Source organism: Lutjanus erythropterus, chromosome 12 (genome assembly GCF_056507025.1).
Source record: "Lutjanus erythropterus isolate fLutEry1 chromosome 12, fLutEry1.hap2, whole genome shotgun sequence".
Classification (NCBI taxonomy): Eukaryota; Metazoa; Chordata; class Actinopteri; order Lutjaniformes; family Lutjanidae; genus Lutjanus; species Lutjanus erythropterus.
Genome location: NC_139328.1, coordinates 7,141,296 through 7,159,700, shown reverse-complemented (window position 1 = coordinate 7,159,700; position 18,405 = coordinate 7,141,296). Strand labels below are relative to the sequence as shown.

The following is an 18,405-nucleotide window of genomic DNA, read 5'->3' as shown; positions in this document are numbered from 1 at the left end:
AACTATTTTATGTTGCACACTTGAATGAGTTATATTTAATTATGAGGCTCAGGTCCATTATCTGTAGTTTACAGTGGAATAATTAGCGATTGCTGAAAGATTAAATATCCATTTCAGCTGTGAAGCCACGTACAGTATATTTGACTCTCTTCCTGTTGGTTAGAAACCTGTTTTGTGGGGATGGAGATGTATCAGATAAATTAAACTTAAACGTCAAGCGTGTGTGACTGTGTTTGTTTTGTGTATCTTGGTGTGTAGGGTATCCTGTTTGCCCTCCCGGAGAGTATCCGTTACCCCATGGACCTGGTTCATCTGTGGCTGCATGAGAGCTCCAGGGTCTACTCCGACAAACTGATGGAAGAAAAAGACGTCGAACTCTTCAACAAAATCCTGCTGGACACCGGCAAGAGATATTTTGAGGTAAGAAATAGGGAAAGTGCAGTTACGTCCTTATCTTTGAATATGTTTATACTAAAATACTAACCGGTCTGGTCAAAAGTGCTCATTTGTCTGGTCCTCTGTCCTTCTCCTGTCTGTTCAATTGAATTGATGTTCAATTCTGCTTCATCAAATTGACTAAGCATTATGCTCTTTTACTGCAATGCCATAAAGGGATATGCATTGCATGATAATAATAACACTATAAAATGACAAAAAAAAGTTAAAACACATACCTAGCAGAAATGTCTGCCACTTTATTGAACATTTGTGCTGCCTGGGTGGGTGGATGAGTTTGTTTGAATTTGATTGTTTGTTTTTGTTGGCTTTTTTTTTTGCTTTTCATTGTTATTTGGTAAATATGAAAGAAAAGGCCTATAAATCTTGTATGCCATAATATACACGTCTGCTAAATAAATATGTTGTAAAAATGTAGAGTGTTAGGTGGAAAGTGTCTTTTTTTTAATCAACTCAGCAGCTGCCTGTGGCAGAAACTGAAAATAATTGGTCTATTTCTAACCATTGCAGGGCAGTTTAACTGTGGCATGTTCTGTGTTTTCTTGCCTTTCTCATATCTCTGTTTGTGCCAATTTTCCTCCAGGGAATAGATGAGTCCATCTTCATCCACCAGCCTTTGGTGTACTGTCATTTTGCCCAGGGAGTGGGAGAGCCTCGCTATCACCAGGTTCGACACATGCAGACAGACACACACAAGCTTTTCCAATCTGATGCCCATGTTGCTCCTTTCAAGCATCCATTTATTCTTTATTAACTGTGGTAATAAAATGGGCGAGTTTAATTGTTTTTGACTTGAATCAATTTGCAGTGTGGATTATCTGTAGCTCACTTATTCAAAAACCTTATGGCATGAATTCTGCTGTCATGTCTAATCTGTCAGAAAATAAATGAGGATGAATGTGCTGTCATTAGCAAACTAATTACCTTTCTTTTCTATGTAGGGTTTGAATTGAAAGTTAATCGACTCAAGTCTTGATAAGAACTTAATTTCATTATGTATCTGGAAGTTATCCCATGGTTACTTTCACAATGCTGCCCTTTCTCAAGTAAGCAAAGTTTGTTTATTTGCCCGTGTTTTCAGGCTTCAGACTGGGAGAAACTCCAGAAGACACTAGCTGATGCTCTGGAGCATTATAATGAGCTGCACGCCGTCATGGACCTGGTACTGTTTGAAGAAGCTATCCAGCATGTGTAAGTCAAACATATACCATCTGCTAACGTGCACAAGGGAGGATTTGCACAGATGAGCACACATATGAACCACAGACCATACACACTCTGTTGAAACTGGTGTTTGTGTTCAGGTGTCGTATCAGTCGCATCCTGGAGGCCCCCTATGGTAACGCCCTGCTCGTGGGTGTCGGTGGCAGTGGGAAGCAGAGTCTGTGTCGCCTCGCTGCCTTCCTCAGCTCACTGGAAGTTTTCCAGATCACTCTGCGTAAAGGCTACGGCATCAATGACCTCAAGGTAAACGTGCATTTACTTGTGCGTGCACTCACAATAGATGCAAAATGTCATTGCACTCTTTGATAAAACTAAATGCCAGGTGAACCTGTAGCATGTCATATTTACATATTCTTTGTCCCTTTTCTGCAACCTGTCGTCTGCAGAGTGATATAGCAGCATTGTATATAAAAGTGGGGGTGAAGAACATTGGGACAGTGTTCCTTCATACAGACGCCCAGATTCCAGATGAACGTTTCCTGGTGCTCATCAACGATATGCTGGCCTCAGGTTTGGATACGCTGACCGATGTGTGACTCTTCTTTTCATGAAAAAGAATTCCAGCTTTAGTGTGTGAAGAGTTACTTGTGCGGAGGTGAAGCTTAACGATTGCCTCGGTTTAACTTGCATACAGTAACTCGAGCAAGAAAAACACAGGACTTCTGTGTAAAACAGGATAAAACAAAGTATTTTTAATGCACATTTTTACCTTTTTACAGGAGCATTTAGAGGTTAAGTAATCGCATAATAACTTTTCTACAGTAAGAAAACTGTAAGGCTCAGTAATTACTTAAGTCTCAACTGAACAAATTCACTTCCATGAACCAGAGATCTATTTCTCTTTGTGACCTTTTCTCAAATGTCATGCTCACATCGACATGAATTTAATCAAATGTTTATTTATTATGCACATTTAACAGCTTACTTTTAACTTATTAAAGGAAATCACTCATCTCCATTTATATAAACTATCAAACAGAATACAGACTGAGTTTCTTCATCACACTAAAACATCTAAACATAACTTGACTCCCACACTGCTGAAGGCACGCTTCCTTCAAGGGAATATCAAGGACCCTTTGTGGATGCTTTTACAGAGTTTCAGAGTATAAATTCAACTGTCTTAAGATTTTCATCAGCCAAATTTTTCTGTGGTTGGTGGTTAGTGGAACCACAGACGTGGCCAAAATGTAGCTGTGAATTATATTTTTCATTAATGGTCTGGTGCACGAATGACTCAGTCCCATTGAACAGACGGCATTAGAGATTACACTTTAAACTTTTACATGTTTTGTCCCCATCAAACACACCAAAAGTGTGTTTTGTTTGAATGAAGTATTAACAGCCAGTATACAGTACTCTTAGCAGGTATTTGAGCTGAGATGCCATAACCCATTGTTAGCAAAATGTATCTTGATAACCTGTCATCCCTCTTCTCCATCACGTAGTAGCAGAGAGTGCAGGACATAGAGCTTGTTTAGCTGTATATGTTAGTCTAGACTGCCTGAATGATTGATCCTTTATCAGGCTGATGTTTGTGGAAGTTACAATCTATGCCCCTGACCATGGCTCTGAACTATCAGCAGCCTTAATGTGCTGTGTATTGATAAATCCATGGTGCTGTCTGTAGTACTGAGATAGCAGGTGGATTTGAAATGCCGTATTTTCCATTCAGTCCTGTCCTTCTCTCAGTTTCATCATGGATCAATAATGTGCTATAAATTAGACACTATAAACACTCAATTCTATACTTAATTTGTAGCCTCTATACTCTACTGAATAGTGTGACCTTTATGGTCAAAGTGACAAGCAGAATTGTGTAGTCACAGTAAGAGAGGATAATAGAGATACAGTTCTGTGTATAACATCCCTATAATATTTCTGTGATTGTTCAGTAGCATCTGTGCTGCACTTGTAAACCCTTGGGGGTTAAGATAACCCTAACCTTCCGACTGGGTCATCCCCTCTGGTAAAAATTAATAAATCTCCTACTGAGTACTGTACTCTATTCACATTAAACTGTAAATAGGAACAAATGCACAACAGACAATCTTGCATTGTCTGTGTTATTTAGGGGATATTCCAGACCTGTTTAGTGATGAAGAAGTGGATATGATTGTGACTTCGATCCGGATGGAGCTGAGAGGATTAGGCCTCATAGACACCAGAGACAACTGCTGGAGCTTCTTTATTGAGAGGATAAGACGGCAGCTCAAGGTCTGAAACATCGCTTATGTAATATTAAGCATTGTATGATATGATATAAAAGTGTAAAATGATGTCTGCTTTATTAAAACACATTTTCCCACATCACTGATGGCATATAACACCCTCTTCGTCCTTCAGGTCGTCTTGTGTTTCTCCCCGGTTGGGTTCACATTGCGGACACGTGCACGGAAGTTTCCGGCTCTGGTGAATTGTACAGCCATAGACTGGTTCCACCCCTGGCCTCAGCTCGCCCTGCAGTCTGTCAGCTCCACTTTCATAGAGAAGATACCTGGACTGGAGGTGACAGCACATTCAACTAGCACATATATTCCCTTTGTTAATTCCTCTGCTCTTCAGGAGTTTAAGACTAGAAACTTGTATCTTAAATAATGGTAAAGAAAGTAGATCCATATTTATGAATTTATGACCAAAAAATGCCAGAGAAATATTATAGCTGTTAGATTTTATCAAATATATTAAGAAAAATAATGTCACCAATATAATAATTCCCTAAATCCTTGCTTGTGTTTATCCTTTGCAGCCAAATGTGCGGGCATCTATCAGTGAGTTCATCTCCTACGCCCACACCAGTGTCAATGAGGTGAGCTACTGTGAAGCACCATGGGTGATAACTACTCTTGACACCTGCCATGACACCATCTCTTGGGTTTCCTGTTCATCCACACTGTGCAGGTGAGTGTCAAGTACCAGCAGAGTGAGAAACACTTTAACTACACGACGCCGAAGAGTTTCCTGGAGTTTATGAAACTGTACGGCAACCTGCTGGGGAAAAAACGCACAGAGCTGACCCAGAAGATGGAGCGGTTAGAGAACGGTCTACAGAAACTGCAGACAACTGCTTCACAGGTCAGACAATAAACAGTATAATATGTAAATGCAGGCAATTGTAAACTATGTACTTTCCCCAATCGATCTCACCATTTTCATGATTTTATTTCCTGCTCTCCTCCTTTCTGTCTTGCTCAGGTAGAAGATCTGAAAGCCAAGCTGGCGATACAGGAGGTGGAGCTGTGGCAGAGGAACACAGATATAGAGGCTCTCTTAGCTAAAATAGGACAACAGACAGACAAACTTAACCAAGAGAGAGCTGTGGCGGATGCAGAGGAACAAAAGGTATGTGCAGGGCCTCTGTAGCAACAGTAAAATAGATGTGAAGCGCTTAATGCTGCATTCACGTGCTCCTCAAGGGGTCCCATTCCCAGAGTTGGGAAGTCGTTATTCCAACTTCTGCATGTTTGTGAGCTTTTAAGTTGTGATGTGGAAACAACAAGGATGCTACAAAGGGTAGGGTAGGGTTGTTGCTGTACTTGTTGTAGCATCTGTATGATGAGTTTGCTGAAACTAGGCTCCCAGTGAAGATTCATGTTGCTATCTAAGTATGCTGAAACAGTCTGAATCTTTATATTACAAAGTGATTTTGTCACAGACTTGTTGCTGCACCACTACATTCCCTAAAACCACTGAAATATTGCTTTACCTGATTTGCTATCAGGGTTTATTCCAATAAATAACTTGATCTAGGCCACGCTACCGGGACAGAAACTAATAGTTGCAACCTAATACCATGTTACAGATTACATGAGAAAAATATTTACATGTGAATTCATAAAAAGTTGTCAGCTTTTATCAGTGTTTCCTCTCTGTATGTAACATCAACAGACAAAAACTCTGCAAGTTGTGTTCCAAAATGCAGACTTTCCTAGTTGTTGCAACTTCAGAACATTCATGTGAATTGTCCCAATCAGGATCTGACTTTTCCTTTTTTTTTTTTTCTTTATTCTTTCTCACCTGTGCATGCCAAACATATTTACAAATCTAATACAAACAAAACAAAGCAAATTAAGCCATCATATTAGTGTTGGGAAGATGTGAGAGAGTGACATGGTGTAGCGAGGAATCAGCTCTGGATTAACAGCAGAAATCGACATCAGGTGTTATAGAATAGGATCAGATTGTCAGTTAGGATTGTTGTGACCTTTTCTCAGTTTGCATGGTTTCATATTTTCTTTTGTCTTTCCAGTTAATATGTTTTTTGGCAAACATTAATGCTATTAAGATGAGGATTTGGAGATGTTGTGGGATTGTAAGTGAGGAGAGATTGCTTAAAAGAGCAATGAAGTGGGGAGAGAGGGATGCTGAGAGATCTGATTTTTCCAATTATTTCGACACCACATGGATGCAGGGTAATTTCATGCCGCTTTGTCACTTCATATTATGTATGTAAGATGGAAGAGCAACATTTCATTCAAGGTACAAAGCAGACAACACACATCTTTCTTTTGTTTCTGCAGGTGGCAGCAATCCAAGCTGAAGTGACCAAACAGCAGAGGGAGACTGAGGAGGACCTGGCGAAGGCTGAACCTGCCCTGCAGGCAGCCAACGCAGCCCTCAATACACTAAACAGGGTAAATCACTCATGTTCACAAAAACAGACCTGAATGCTCTCATCACACGTGATTTATTTTATTTGTTTTATTTTATTTCATTCAATTTATTTTATATGTGACAATCTCTAGTGGTGCAAATAAACAATGAAAAATGTGCTGCAAGGTTGGCTCCATCCCAGCCCTCCAAATTAATTTTTTATGTGTGTGTGTCTGTGTGTGCTCATTCAGTTGAACCTGACAGAGCTGAGGACGTTCCCCAACCCTCCAGCTATTGTCACCAACGTCTCAGCAGCTGTTCTGGTTCTGCTGTCTCCCCAAGGCCGAATCCCCAAAGATCGCAGCTGGAAGGCTTCCAAGATGGTGATGAGCAAGGTGATATTTTATAACGATGTCTCGTAGCATTTCTCTGATAAATGTCTGGATACTACAAAAGTCCGTCATCGATAAATTCCCCAAACTGCTGAAATTAACATTGTGTTGTTTTTGAATAATTTACTGCTGTTTTATTCCCCATCCTTTGTCTGAGCTGCCAACACAACTGACAATTAAATATTTAAACTTAATCTGTTTTCATATTTCTTATGATGCATTGACAGCTGTTATTTAATCAATGATGAATCTGCTTTGCTGGACCTTGATTATTTTATTTATTTTACTAAAAGCCTGTTTTATAACCTCCATGTTTTATGTTCCATGTGCTGCTGCTGTCTTGGACTCTTATAAAAGAGATTTTTAATCTCATTGACGCACTTTCCTGGTTAAACAAAGTTATAAATAAAACTGAAAAAGAGGATTTAGCAAACACTGTTACATTAGGCAGTTGCCATTGTGTTGTGTAATACAGTGTATTTTTATTTTATTCCTCTCCTCAATTCCTGCTCATGATTTAGAGTCCAGAAAGTTTGCAGAACTGTTACTGTTAAATATGGAGATTGTGAAGTGACACCATTTTTATCTACTCCACACACACAAACAAATGCACATCCAGGTGGACGACTTCCTGCAGGCTCTGGTGAACTTTGACAAAGAGCACATCCCCGAGGCCACGGTGAGGTGTGTGAGAGACGAGCACCTCAGTGACCCGGAGTTCAACCCTGAGTTCGTGCGACAGAAATCCTCTGCCGCTGCGGGGCTCTGTGCCTGGGTCATCAACATCATACGCTTCCACGAGGTACACACCAATACACCAGCTGTCACACATAGTTAGTGTCCTCCAAGCTACACCGGTGTGTATTGTTTTTCACTGTACAGACAGCACTGTGTTCTTGTTGTTTGATAGATTGTTTTCTGTTTCCCCCCACTATTGTGCTGCCCTGGATAGATTTTTGTAAGTACAACTATTTTATGTGATCATATAGATTGCGTGCTTTTCTAATGAATTTTGTTTCTGGTCACATACTTTTTCAGGACTGTTATGGTTTTGTCTGCATGGCTGAAAGAAAGAAAGAAAGCATTTAAACTATACATGCAACTCTAAATAAACAAACTGTGCTGTAGTGGAGCCAGCTAAACAATGAATATTTCTGCCAAACTGCTCTGTGTGTATATTTGTTTTGTCCACAGGTCTTCTGTGAGGTGGAGATGAAGAGGATGTGTCTGTCTCAGGCCAATGCAGATCTGGCTGAGGCTGCAGAGAAACTCGAGGCCATCAGGAAGAAGCTTGCTGTAAGTCTGTTCAGTTCATTGTTCCGTTCTTTTTCTTCTGTCTTTGTCCTGTTTCCTTTCTTTATTTCTTTTGTTGCATTTGTAAATATATTTATACTGAAAAAATAGGCAGCCTACATTTGAAAAATGTTACTGTAACTAAGGGGCTACACTTTTGTCATAGCTGCCAGATTCTCAAACTGTGGTGGTACTCAAGCTCCCTCTAGTGGAGGAAGTAAATTCTTCTTCTTTTTTTTTTTTTTTTTTTTCATTCATTCATTGTCCATAGCCACTTAACCTTGAAGGGTCGTGGGGGGCTGGAGGCAGGGTGCACCCTGGACAAGTCGCCACTTTGTCGCAGGGCTGACATATAGAGAAAGACAACAATTCACACTCACATTTACACGTATGGATAATTTAGAGTCCCCAGTTAACCTGATTAATGCATGTCTTTAGACTCTGGCTAAGGAGGGAGCCCAGACACCATGCAAACTTTGCACAGAAAAGCCCTGCCCCAGCCCCCCATCTGCCTGGGAGATTCAAACTCAGGACCTTCTTGCTGTGAGGCAGCAGCGCTAAACACTGCACCGCCGTGCCGCCTTTTTTCAAATAAGTTTTGTCATTCAGTATCAGCCTGCTGTGTAGTTACATTCATGCACACATACGTTACCTATCATCGCTTACAAGCTAAAACTGTGATGGCAAGAGAGTAAGTGGAGGTAAAATGAAAAGACTAAAATTGAATGTGTGTATGAGGCACCACCTCTTACAGTGTATGAAGGAGCTGTATGGAAGAGTTTAAGTTTGTACTGCTATGCCTTTGAACAGTGTGGCTGTGGCTGACATCAGTCAACAATAAATAATCCTCTTGTTAGGAATAAACCAGCCTCCTGTGTGAACTGAATTGGATCAGCCTACACTACTGTATCTTCATGTTGTCATAATGGTGGTATTTAGAGAGCCTAATATTTTCTGAGGAGGTACACAGTGTGAAAAGTTTGAGAAACACTGTCATAGATAATTGGCCATCTGGCAATCCACTTCCACTTCTCCTGCAGCAATTTGTCTATAATTCTGATTGCTGAAGCTAGCAGTTAGCATAGCATAGCTACTGTAGACCTTCATAAGTGCGTTCTACGTGTGTAATATGTCTGTGTGTACGATAATTTTCAAACACTTGTATGAGATAATTCATTAAGGAACATCAAAGGCCACAAGTCATCATATTTTTGGCATCTTCCTCTTCTCTCTCAGGAGTTGGACAGCAGCCTGGAAATTCTGACAACAGCATTTGAGAAAGCCACATCAGAGAAACTGCGTTTTCAGGAAGAGGTCAACTGCACCAACAAAACAATTGAACTGGCCAATCGGCTGGTCAAAGGACTGGAGGTGGGCACAGCGGCGACCAATGGGAGATCAGTTTGATTCACGATTCTCAAAATTCATTTCAGACATCTTCTACTAATGCAGTGCACTGCTTTTGTACATCTGTCTATAGTATTGCAGTATCATTTATTTAAAGTGTCTTACTGTATGTATATTGAATGTGTGTCTCAGAGTGAGAATGTGCGTTGGGCCCACTCAGTGGCTCAGTACCACGAACAGGAGGAAACTCTCAGCGGGGACGTCCTCCTAACTGCAGCCTTCATCTCCTATGCTGGCTCCTTCTCCAAGAAGTACAGGAGAGAACTGCTGGACAACCTCTGGATGCCCTTCCTGCGCAGCCAGAAGGTCACAGTCTAACAAACACTTGAATACTTTCCCATAATTATTCTACTATGAACAAATATTTTCCTAAGTTACAAGGCTATCTTTATGTGAAAAATGTGTCACTGTTTCCATTTTTCCTCTGTCATTCCCACAGCTGCCGGTCCTCACGTCAGGAGATTATGTTTAGCTTTCCATGACAACGTCACTTCTTATTTTGCTCAGTTCTACATATCGTCTCTTCATCAGGTGCCCGTTCCCATGACAGAGGGCTTAGATCCGGTGTTGATGCTGACTGATGACGCGATGGTGGCACAGTGGAACAATGAAGGCTTACCAGGAGACAAAATGTCAACTCAGAACGCAGCCATCCTCACTAACTGTGAGCTTTGGCGTCAGATACATTATATCACCTCATAGTGATGAAAGCGGGCGGTATAAAGAGTGCAGTGCAGGATTTGCTTGATAATATGGTCAAATTTCATTGTGGCGTTCTTGTGTCGCCTCAGGTGAGCGCTGGCCTCTCCTCATTGACCCTCAGCTGCAAGGCATCAAGTGGATAAAGAGTCGCTATGGCAGCAGCCTCAAGGTTGTCAGTCTGGGCCAGAAAGGGTGAGTGTTTCAAGCTATCAGGTAGAGATGAAAGCTTTCAATGAAGACCTGCTCTGGACCTGAGAGCTGCTATTTATACGATTCTTTAATGAATGTACAGCATACGTGGGAAAGCTTTTACTGTGAAAAATTCTGACATCGCACACTCTAGCTACCACTACCTGTTGTCTGCTGCTCTGCAAATGTTCTTGTTCACCTTTATTAAAGGGATAGTTCTGATTATTTGAAGTGGAGTTGTATGAGGTACTAAAGCAATATCATGCAAGAGGGAGTGCTGTTGTACTGATTATCAGCACAGCTGTGATTTGGTCATGAGCACGAGGCACACGAGGCTGTACTCTATATCAGCACGCATGGAATTTATCTTGTTCAATCAAATTATGCAGTCAGAACAAACTGATGTGTAATTATTCATAGTCAGTGAATTACATACAGTAGATGGAAGTCTATACCCCCCGTTTGTAGAAGCAGAGAGGGGCAACAGCACGGAAGCTAAGCAATGAACTACTGTGGACAGGGTGAGCAGCAATCCAGATTAGAAAAAGGACCACCTAAAATCAATAGCATTCAAAGTGTACGCTATATTTAGAATATTTTCACAGCTTTACTAGACAACCTTTTCTGATAGGTAAGCGATATTTGGCTCATTTCATGGTCGTGTCCCATCAGGAAAGCTTGTCTGACGGAAACCTAAAGCAGTGAAAATAAATATAAATTAAATAAATATAACATACACTTGAACTGATGTTGTGCCGACCACCATCTGCTGTATGGAAATACACTGACTCTCATTAACACATTGAATCTCATTAAACTCCTCCTCATATAATCTGAACTATCTCTTTAATGTAAAATGTTGTTCCAGCTATGTGGATGTGATAGAACAGGCTGTAGTGGCAGGAGACACGGTCCTCATAGAAAACCTCGAGGAGACAGTTGACCCTGTTATTGACCCGCTTCTGGGACGACACACTATCAAGAAGGGCAGGTAATGCACACACCTGAGCATGTGACTGTGCACACAAAACAATCATTTGTTCCTTTAAGTTTTTTTTTTCCCGTCCTCTCCTCTCATGCTTTGCGACTCTCTCACAGTTGTATAAAAGTTGGGGACAAGGAGTGTTTCTTCCACCCGGGCTTCAGACTCATCCTCCACACCAAGTTGGCCAATCCTCACTACAAGCCTGAGATTCAAGCTCAGACCACCCTCATCAATTTCACTGTGACCAGAGACGGTCTGGAGGACCAGCTGCTGGCCCAGGTGGTGAATCAGGAAAGACCTGACCTCGAGCACCTCAAGGTGGGGTAAATAAGTTATCCTGTTATCCTGTTTTCCCCATTACATAATTCAGTGAATTGATTTATGTTATTTTCACTATAATATTCAATTGAACCATATAGTGTTGATAATGTTTTTGCTGTTTGTGTGAATTCCCTGCAGAGTGAACTGACCAAACAGCAGAACATGTTCAAGATTGAGCTGAAGCTCCTGGAGGACGAGCTGCTGACCAGACTGTCTGCAGCAGAGAGTAACTTCCTCGGTGACAACGTGCTGGTGGAGAAGCTTGAGACCACCAAGCACACTGCTGCTGAGATCGAGATGAAGGTAACGGGGTGAATGTATGTTCTTAGTTGTTGTGGGTTCACTTGATTTGCATCGCTCAAAGTCCAACATATACCATACACATTTCCTCCAATACTCCACATTTACTTCTCCCTCCCTCTGTTCTCCTTCTCAGGTCCTGGAAGCCAAAGTTAATGAGGTGAAAATAAACGAAGCCAGAGAGCACTATCGTCCCGTGGCAGTCAGAGCTTCTCTGCTCTACTTTATCATGAACGATCTCAACAAAATAAACCCAATGTACCAGTTCAGCCTCAAGGTAACCAGAAAGTAAAGTTAAACTGCCAATCTCAAATTTTTTTTTTTAAAATAAATGTCTGTTAATTCACTATCTGTTGCCAAATGAGGTTATATTGTGGTGACTGAGCCTATGGCCCTTGCAAAAAAAGTATTGCAATATTTTAAACTTGGTGTCTGTGGTGAAATTCACAGAAAAAAAAATCTGTATTAGCTTAAGGTACTGCTTATATAATATATACTGCTCTGTGACTTTTATTGAATTAGTCACAGGGAAAGCAGTGTGTCTGTCAGACAGCTTAGCCTTTACTGCAAGTGTTCATCAAAAATAGATCCACAAAACAAGACAGTGGTCATTTTTTTGACACCAGATCAATTAAAAACATAGCAGAGATTAATGGTAGAAGAAGGAGGAGCCGCACCGAGCTCTTAGATAAAAAGCTGCAGGCAACAGGCTGCAACACTTCCAACCTGTCCGTAATGAAACAAACTCCTTTCATTGTATTCAGCTGTTTGCAGTCTTATGTTTTGTGTGGCATAAAATCAATTCATAGTTGCTTACAAAATGATGGTTGAAGACTGCATCTTTATTAAGATGACATGAGTTTGTTTTGCTGACCACTAATTGAATTAGAAAAAAAGAATAAACTTGTATTGATTCTGTGATATAACTTCTGTAAAAGTATCCCTTCAGTTTAAATGCTACAAAATCTAATGAAGATCACATGTGATGATCTCTGGATAATCTAAGATGAAAAATATATGACTTAATGTGAAATCTGTGATACGCCATTTATGCAGCGAAAGTTCCTCCACGTCTATTCTGCCTCTTGTTCTCAGGCCTTTAACGTGGTTTTCCACAACGCGGTGGCGATGGCGGAGGCCTCTGAGGATGTGAAGAGCAGAGTGAACACACTCATCGACTGTGTTACCTACTCCACCTTCAACTACATCAGCAGGGGACTATTTGAGAGAGACAAGCTCACCTTTACGGCACAGCTGGCCTTCCAGGTGTGTGTTTGTGTGCGTCAGTGTTAAAGACACAGTGTGTTTCGTTTCTGACTGTGTTCTCCCTCTTTTAGTTGCTGCTGATGAGTAAGGAGATAGATGTGCGAGAGCTGGACTTCCTGCTACGTTTTAACATCGACCACAACTACGTCAGCCCCCTCGACTTCCTTTCCAACTCAGCCTGGAGCGCCATCAAGGTGCACAAACACACACATCCACATCGTCGATGACCCATATTCATAAATGCTGTTGTCGAACACCACCTGCTGTTGTTTGTCTTTGCCCAGGTGATGAGTTTCACTGATGAGTTTCGAGGTCTGGATCGGGACATTGAAGGCTCTCCTAAGCGCTGGAAGAAGATGGTGGAGTCAGAGTGTCCAGAGAAAGAGAAGTTTCCTCAGGAGTGGAAAGGAAAAAGCTCCCTGCAGAAACTCATCATGATGAGAGCCTTGAGACCTGACCGCATGACCTACGCTCTCAGGTGAGCAGGGGTTTTTCTCTTGTGTTTTTTATTCAGCAGTGGTTCCTTTTTCTTCATAAGATGTATGCATATTGCTTATCCTTTTGGATTATCCTCTTCTCTATCACCTTTTCGGTAAACTTTCATCATTTCTACTCATCTGATTGTGATACTGTAGGAACTTTGTGGAGGAGAAGCTCGGGGTGAAGTACACCGAGGGCCGAAAGACTGAATTTGCAAAGTCCTTCAGAGAAAGTGGTCCAGCCTCACCTGTGTTCTTCATCCTCTCCCCCGGAGTGGACCCACTTAAAGATGTGGAATCACTGGGTACTGTAATCATGCACAGGCTGCATGAAGTCACACACAAATACATATACTTTTATTGTTTTTGCATGGACAGTAATTGCTTATTCTTTAGTACTGAAAAGTGGTGTTTGTTTGTTAAAGAGTCTCTGGTGGGCTTTTATAAACTAGCACCAATTCTGTATATTACCAATAGAGTTGTGACAATAAAATCATAATGTTGCAGATGAATTTGGAGAAAAGAAAGAAAAGAGGCAGAAAAAAAATCATTGAAACCATAAGAATAATTTGTGAGGACAGAGAACGTTTCATGTGTTTCAGTGAGAGTATGATTACTTAAAGGGTGTAGTTTTAGTCAACGTATAAAGACTTTCAACCCTGTGTGTTTCCAGGAAGGAAGCTGGGTTTCACTATCGACCTTGGCAAGCTTCACAATGTGTCCTTGGGCCAGGGCCAGGAAGCTGTGGCTGAGGTTGCCATGGAAAAGGCTGCCAAGGAGGGTCACTGGGTTATATTGCAGGTCTCATTGGAAGACAGAAGGGTTTACTTTGAATATTTGGAGAGAAAAAAATGATATTTTATCACAAGTTCAAAATATTTGACTTAATTGTCATTTATGTAGTTCATTTTTAATTTTAAATAATTTATAAATTATGAATAATGTTTTTCTCTCAGGAGAAATGTTACTAAAACTCTAAATACTATGTTCACTATGCTGGATTTTGCTTGTGCGTTTTCATTCTCACGTCTCTGTAGAACATCCACCTGGTTGGTCGCTGGCTGGGTTCACTTGAGAAGCTGCTGGAGCGATGCTGTGAAGGCAGTCACCCAGACTACAGAGTGTTTATGAGCGCTGAGCCAGCACCGACACCGCAGGAACACATCATCCCTCAGGTAGAGGTGCTGTGTATGCAGGAAGGTCATCTTTTCTTGTGTTTATTTGATAGGATAGCTGATCTTCCTCTTTTATCTTTGTAGCGATCCTTTCTATAATGTTGTCATTATGTTAGAATAACAATCTGTTCCTGTCTGTGGTGAAAAAAAAAACTTCAAGGGGACATACTTGTTCTTGGTGTGCATTTGCCCATAAGGATTACTTTGCAGTCTGTTTCGTGGATGACAGCTGCTGCAGTCTCACTCAGTTCTGGACCAGTTTCAAAGACTGTTGTCCCCATTTGTCACTTAGACACAAAAACATGGGAAATAGGTTGAAATATGCTGAAGTTACCCTTTAAATTCAGATGTGAATCTTTTGTAAATGTTTTCCTCAGGGCATTCTGGAAAACGCCATCAAGATCACCAATGAACCTCCTACAGGCATGCTCGCCAATTTGCACGCCGCTCTGGATAACTTTGACCAGGTGAGAGTCAACTATCTGCTTTGTGCAAGTTTTGCTTATTTGTTTGTTTATTTATGAAATCGTTGGCCTGTTTTTAGGGCATCCTGGACCAGTGCAGCCGTGAGCAGGAGTTTAAGACCATCCTCTTCTCTCTGTGTTACTTCCATGCCTGTGTGGCAGAGAGGAGAAAGTTTGGACCGCAGGGCTGGAACAGAAAGTACCCCTTCAACACCGGAGACCTGACAATATCCGTGAACGTCCTCTACAACTACCTGGAGGCCAACGCACAGGTGGGGTGTGCTGTTGGTGTTATAAGCAGATGAGATGGTGCACAACAGCATGATGAGGATAATAAGATGATGATTGTACTGGCAGTGATTTTCATAACGATTATGGTGATGAAGGTGCCGTGGGAGGATCTGAGGTATCTGTTTGGAGAGATCATGTATGGAGGACACATCACTGACGACTGGGACAGACGGCTCTGCAGGACATACCTGGAAGAATACATGCAACCCAACCAGGTTTGTGCACGAGGGAGAAAGACAAAGAATGTAATCCTCCCTAGTGAGGCTGATTGAGGTTGAGTGTCGTCGCGCCCGGATGTGTTCTCGCACAAGAGGACCAAATGTGAACTGGCTTTGGTGCAGACTGGATATGGCTGCCAGATTTAACTGTGTTTTTGGATTTGGCTGAGAATCGGCTCCAGTTAGCAGCAATTTGGCTACTTCTGGGCCAGAGACTGTACATGTGAGCTAAAGAGTGTCTGGCAGCCAGACACGTCAGATTTAGGCCAAGAAATTTTGGCTATCTGAGTTTGGATAATTTCATGCTTTTTTGCTGTTTTAGAAATCTGAAGCTTCTGTTGTTTTATTTCCCAGTTTGACCGAAAGCTTGCTTTGGCTCCCGGGTTTGTCGTCCCCTCCAACCTGGACTACCAGGTAACTTATTTAACTTACTAACTTATTTTCAGATATTCCTAATTTTGCATATTTAACTGGTCTGAACAGAGAGTAACTGCATCCTGGTGTGTCTCTCTGTGGCTATAAAGTAAGTCAGTACTGAAAAAAAGTAAGTTCAGCTGTCCCTCAATAAATAAGGTCCAATTCCCACAAAGGCAGTTCACACACTAAATGTATTTAATTTAATACTTTGGAGAGCGCAGACCTTCACCAAGACCAAAGCCCACTCTTTGATGATATGCGAATCTGAAAGCACAAACTTCACAGGCAATATGATGTGATTTGATTAAATTTTTATTATTGTGTCATGCAGAAACAATATGCCATAGATGCATGGCATTCATTCCACCAAGAGGCTAAATACCCTATCTCACAATATTAACAAAAGGGAAAAATAATTAGCGTTGCCGCCCTGTGGCTTGGATGCACTAAAAATTTAATGGGTTCTTTCTCAGCCCACCCTTCCACCAATTTTCATGAAAATCAGGCTGGTAATTTTTCTGTAATCCTGCTGACAAATAGACAGAGAAACAAATGACACAGAAAACAGCCTCCTGGGTGGTGGAAATAAAAGTACAGAGTGACTTAGAGTGTAATGAATGTTTGAGTGTAATAAAAATTCTAATAATTGATGGATGGCATTCACTGTTTTTTCTGTCTACATCTCCAGGGCTACCATGATTTCATAGACGAGATGCTGCCCCACGAGAGCCCAGTGCATTATGGGTTACACCCCAATGCAGAAATTGAGTTCTTGACAGTGACGTCGGATAACCTTTTCCACACTCTGCTGGAGCTGCAGTCTCCTGATGCTGTGATGGGGGAGGGAGCCTCACAGACCCTGGAGGAGAAGGTAGCTACACCCACACGTTCAATTATACATCTTCAATTAATTCTTTAAAGGATTATTTTTTTATTTTTTTATTTTATATTTTTTTGACAGAACCTGTCCGTGAGCTTCTCTACAAATCAAACCTCTGAATTGCTCTCGGTGGCAGCAGTCTGAGATTACTCTCGTTCTCTCCTTATAATAATATCTGACTCCCCTCTGTCAGGTGAAAACAATTTTAGATGAAGTGCTGGAGAAGCTTCCAGAGGAGTACAACATGTCCGACATCACCTCTAAGACAGCCGAACGCTCCCCGTACATCTTGGTCTGCTTCCAGGAGTGCGAGCGCATGAACACGCTCATCTCCGAGATACGGCGCTCACTCAAGGAGCTTGACCTGGGACTCAAGGTGCACTTACACATTTGTGTGTGTCTGCGTGTTTGAAACAGTGCAGCCCTCAGCATCTTGACATTGTCAAATTACTGATTATAATTGCTGCATGTGGCGCCTTCACTGTGTCTTCATGGTGATGTAGCAGTTAAACATGTCTGTCTCAGGGTGAACTGGCGATCTCCTCTGAGATGGAGAAGCTGCAGTCAGCCCTGTTCTTTGACAACGTTCCTGATACCTGGACAAAGCTGGCCTACCCCTCCATCTACAGCCTGGCTATATGGTGGGTGTCTTTGTCACTGTGTCTGAATATTAAAAAATGTAGGGAATATATTAGAAATCATGTTTTTGTTTTGTGTTTTTTGTTACTGGATGCTTGTTTCCATCAATGTAATTTTATGCACATTTTGAAGTATTGTATTAGAAAAGGTTGGAAGTTTTGCAAAAAATGTTTAATGCTCACTTGAGGTGGTTTTAGTCTTAAAAAAAAAATGAGTTAATGTGCCAAATGAGATGAGATATTCTGGATGAGTTCTGGTGTGTCCAGCTGTTTCCACTCTGAGCGTCTCCTTATCACTCACTGATCTCACCACACAACTCTGATGTAACCCTCCACACATTAATACAGTGGTTCCCAGACTCGGGGTTGGGCCCCCCTGAGGGGGTGCAGAGCCACTGCAAGGGGGACGTGGAAGACAAGGGGAGACATAAAGAATGTTTAATGAATATGAAGACATAAACAAACAAGAGCTTGATGATTGTATCCTGCTAACCTTTATATCACTAAAATTCAACTTTTGATTTTTTTTTATCAGTTCTGTCCCCAATTATAGTTAATAATTGATATAAATTGTGGGGTGGGGGGGTGCAAGCTTTTTTTGGCTTCTGAAAATGGAGAAAAAGTTTGGGAACCACTGCATTAAGAGATGAATCTTGCGTTTTCTACTGTTTTTCACCATTTAAGGTTCTGGCGTTTATCATGTTATGTCATCCTG

General features: G+C 41.4%; 1 protein-coding gene across 2 annotated transcripts in view; it reads left to right on the top strand.

Annotated features, from left to right (window-relative positions):
* The window catches only part of dnah9l (dynein, axonemal, heavy polypeptide 9 like), a 47,477-nt gene that overhangs the window by 27,966 nt on the left and 1,106 nt on the right, over positions 1–18,405 (top strand). The window contains exons 54-89 of one of the 2 annotated variants that reach the window (XM_084731912.1): positions 259–420; positions 1,040–1,123; positions 1,538–1,647; positions 1,761–1,923; positions 2,067–2,190; positions 3,755–3,897; positions 4,027–4,188; positions 4,430–4,489; positions 4,582–4,755; positions 4,876–5,022; positions 6,201–6,314; positions 6,525–6,668; positions 7,285–7,467; positions 7,618–7,623; positions 7,860–7,961; positions 9,195–9,329; positions 9,498–9,671; positions 9,897–10,029; positions 10,157–10,259; positions 11,125–11,247; positions 11,355–11,559; positions 11,701–11,865; positions 11,999–12,139; positions 12,958–13,128; positions 13,200–13,322; positions 13,413–13,606; positions 13,764–13,912; positions 14,281–14,408; positions 14,645–14,782; positions 15,160–15,249; positions 15,327–15,518; positions 15,633–15,752; positions 16,110–16,169; positions 16,861–17,043; positions 17,246–17,428; positions 17,578–17,693. In XM_084731912.1, coding sequence (XP_084588038.1) covers positions 259–420; positions 1,040–1,123; positions 1,538–1,647; positions 1,761–1,923; positions 2,067–2,190; positions 3,755–3,897; positions 4,027–4,188; positions 4,430–4,489; positions 4,582–4,755; positions 4,876–5,022; positions 6,201–6,314; positions 6,525–6,668; positions 7,285–7,467; positions 7,618–7,623; positions 7,860–7,961; positions 9,195–9,329; positions 9,498–9,671; positions 9,897–10,029; positions 10,157–10,259; positions 11,125–11,247; positions 11,355–11,559; positions 11,701–11,865; positions 11,999–12,139; positions 12,958–13,128; positions 13,200–13,322; positions 13,413–13,606; positions 13,764–13,912; positions 14,281–14,408; positions 14,645–14,782; positions 15,160–15,249; positions 15,327–15,518; positions 15,633–15,752; positions 16,110–16,169; positions 16,861–17,043; positions 17,246–17,428; positions 17,578–17,693 — 4,904 coding nt within the window. The remainder of the gene's footprint in view (positions 1–258; positions 421–1,039; positions 1,124–1,537; positions 1,648–1,760; positions 1,924–2,066; positions 2,191–3,754; positions 3,898–4,026; positions 4,189–4,429; positions 4,490–4,581; positions 4,756–4,875; positions 5,023–6,200; positions 6,315–6,524; positions 6,669–7,284; positions 7,468–7,617; positions 7,624–7,859; positions 7,962–9,194; positions 9,330–9,497; positions 9,672–9,896; positions 10,030–10,156; positions 10,260–11,124; positions 11,248–11,354; positions 11,560–11,700; positions 11,866–11,998; positions 12,140–12,957; positions 13,129–13,199; positions 13,323–13,412; positions 13,607–13,763; positions 13,913–14,280; positions 14,409–14,644; positions 14,783–15,159; positions 15,250–15,326; positions 15,519–15,632; positions 15,753–16,109; positions 16,170–16,860; positions 17,044–17,245; positions 17,429–17,577; positions 17,694–18,405) is intronic. The other variant, XM_084731913.1, reaches the window with a different exon arrangement.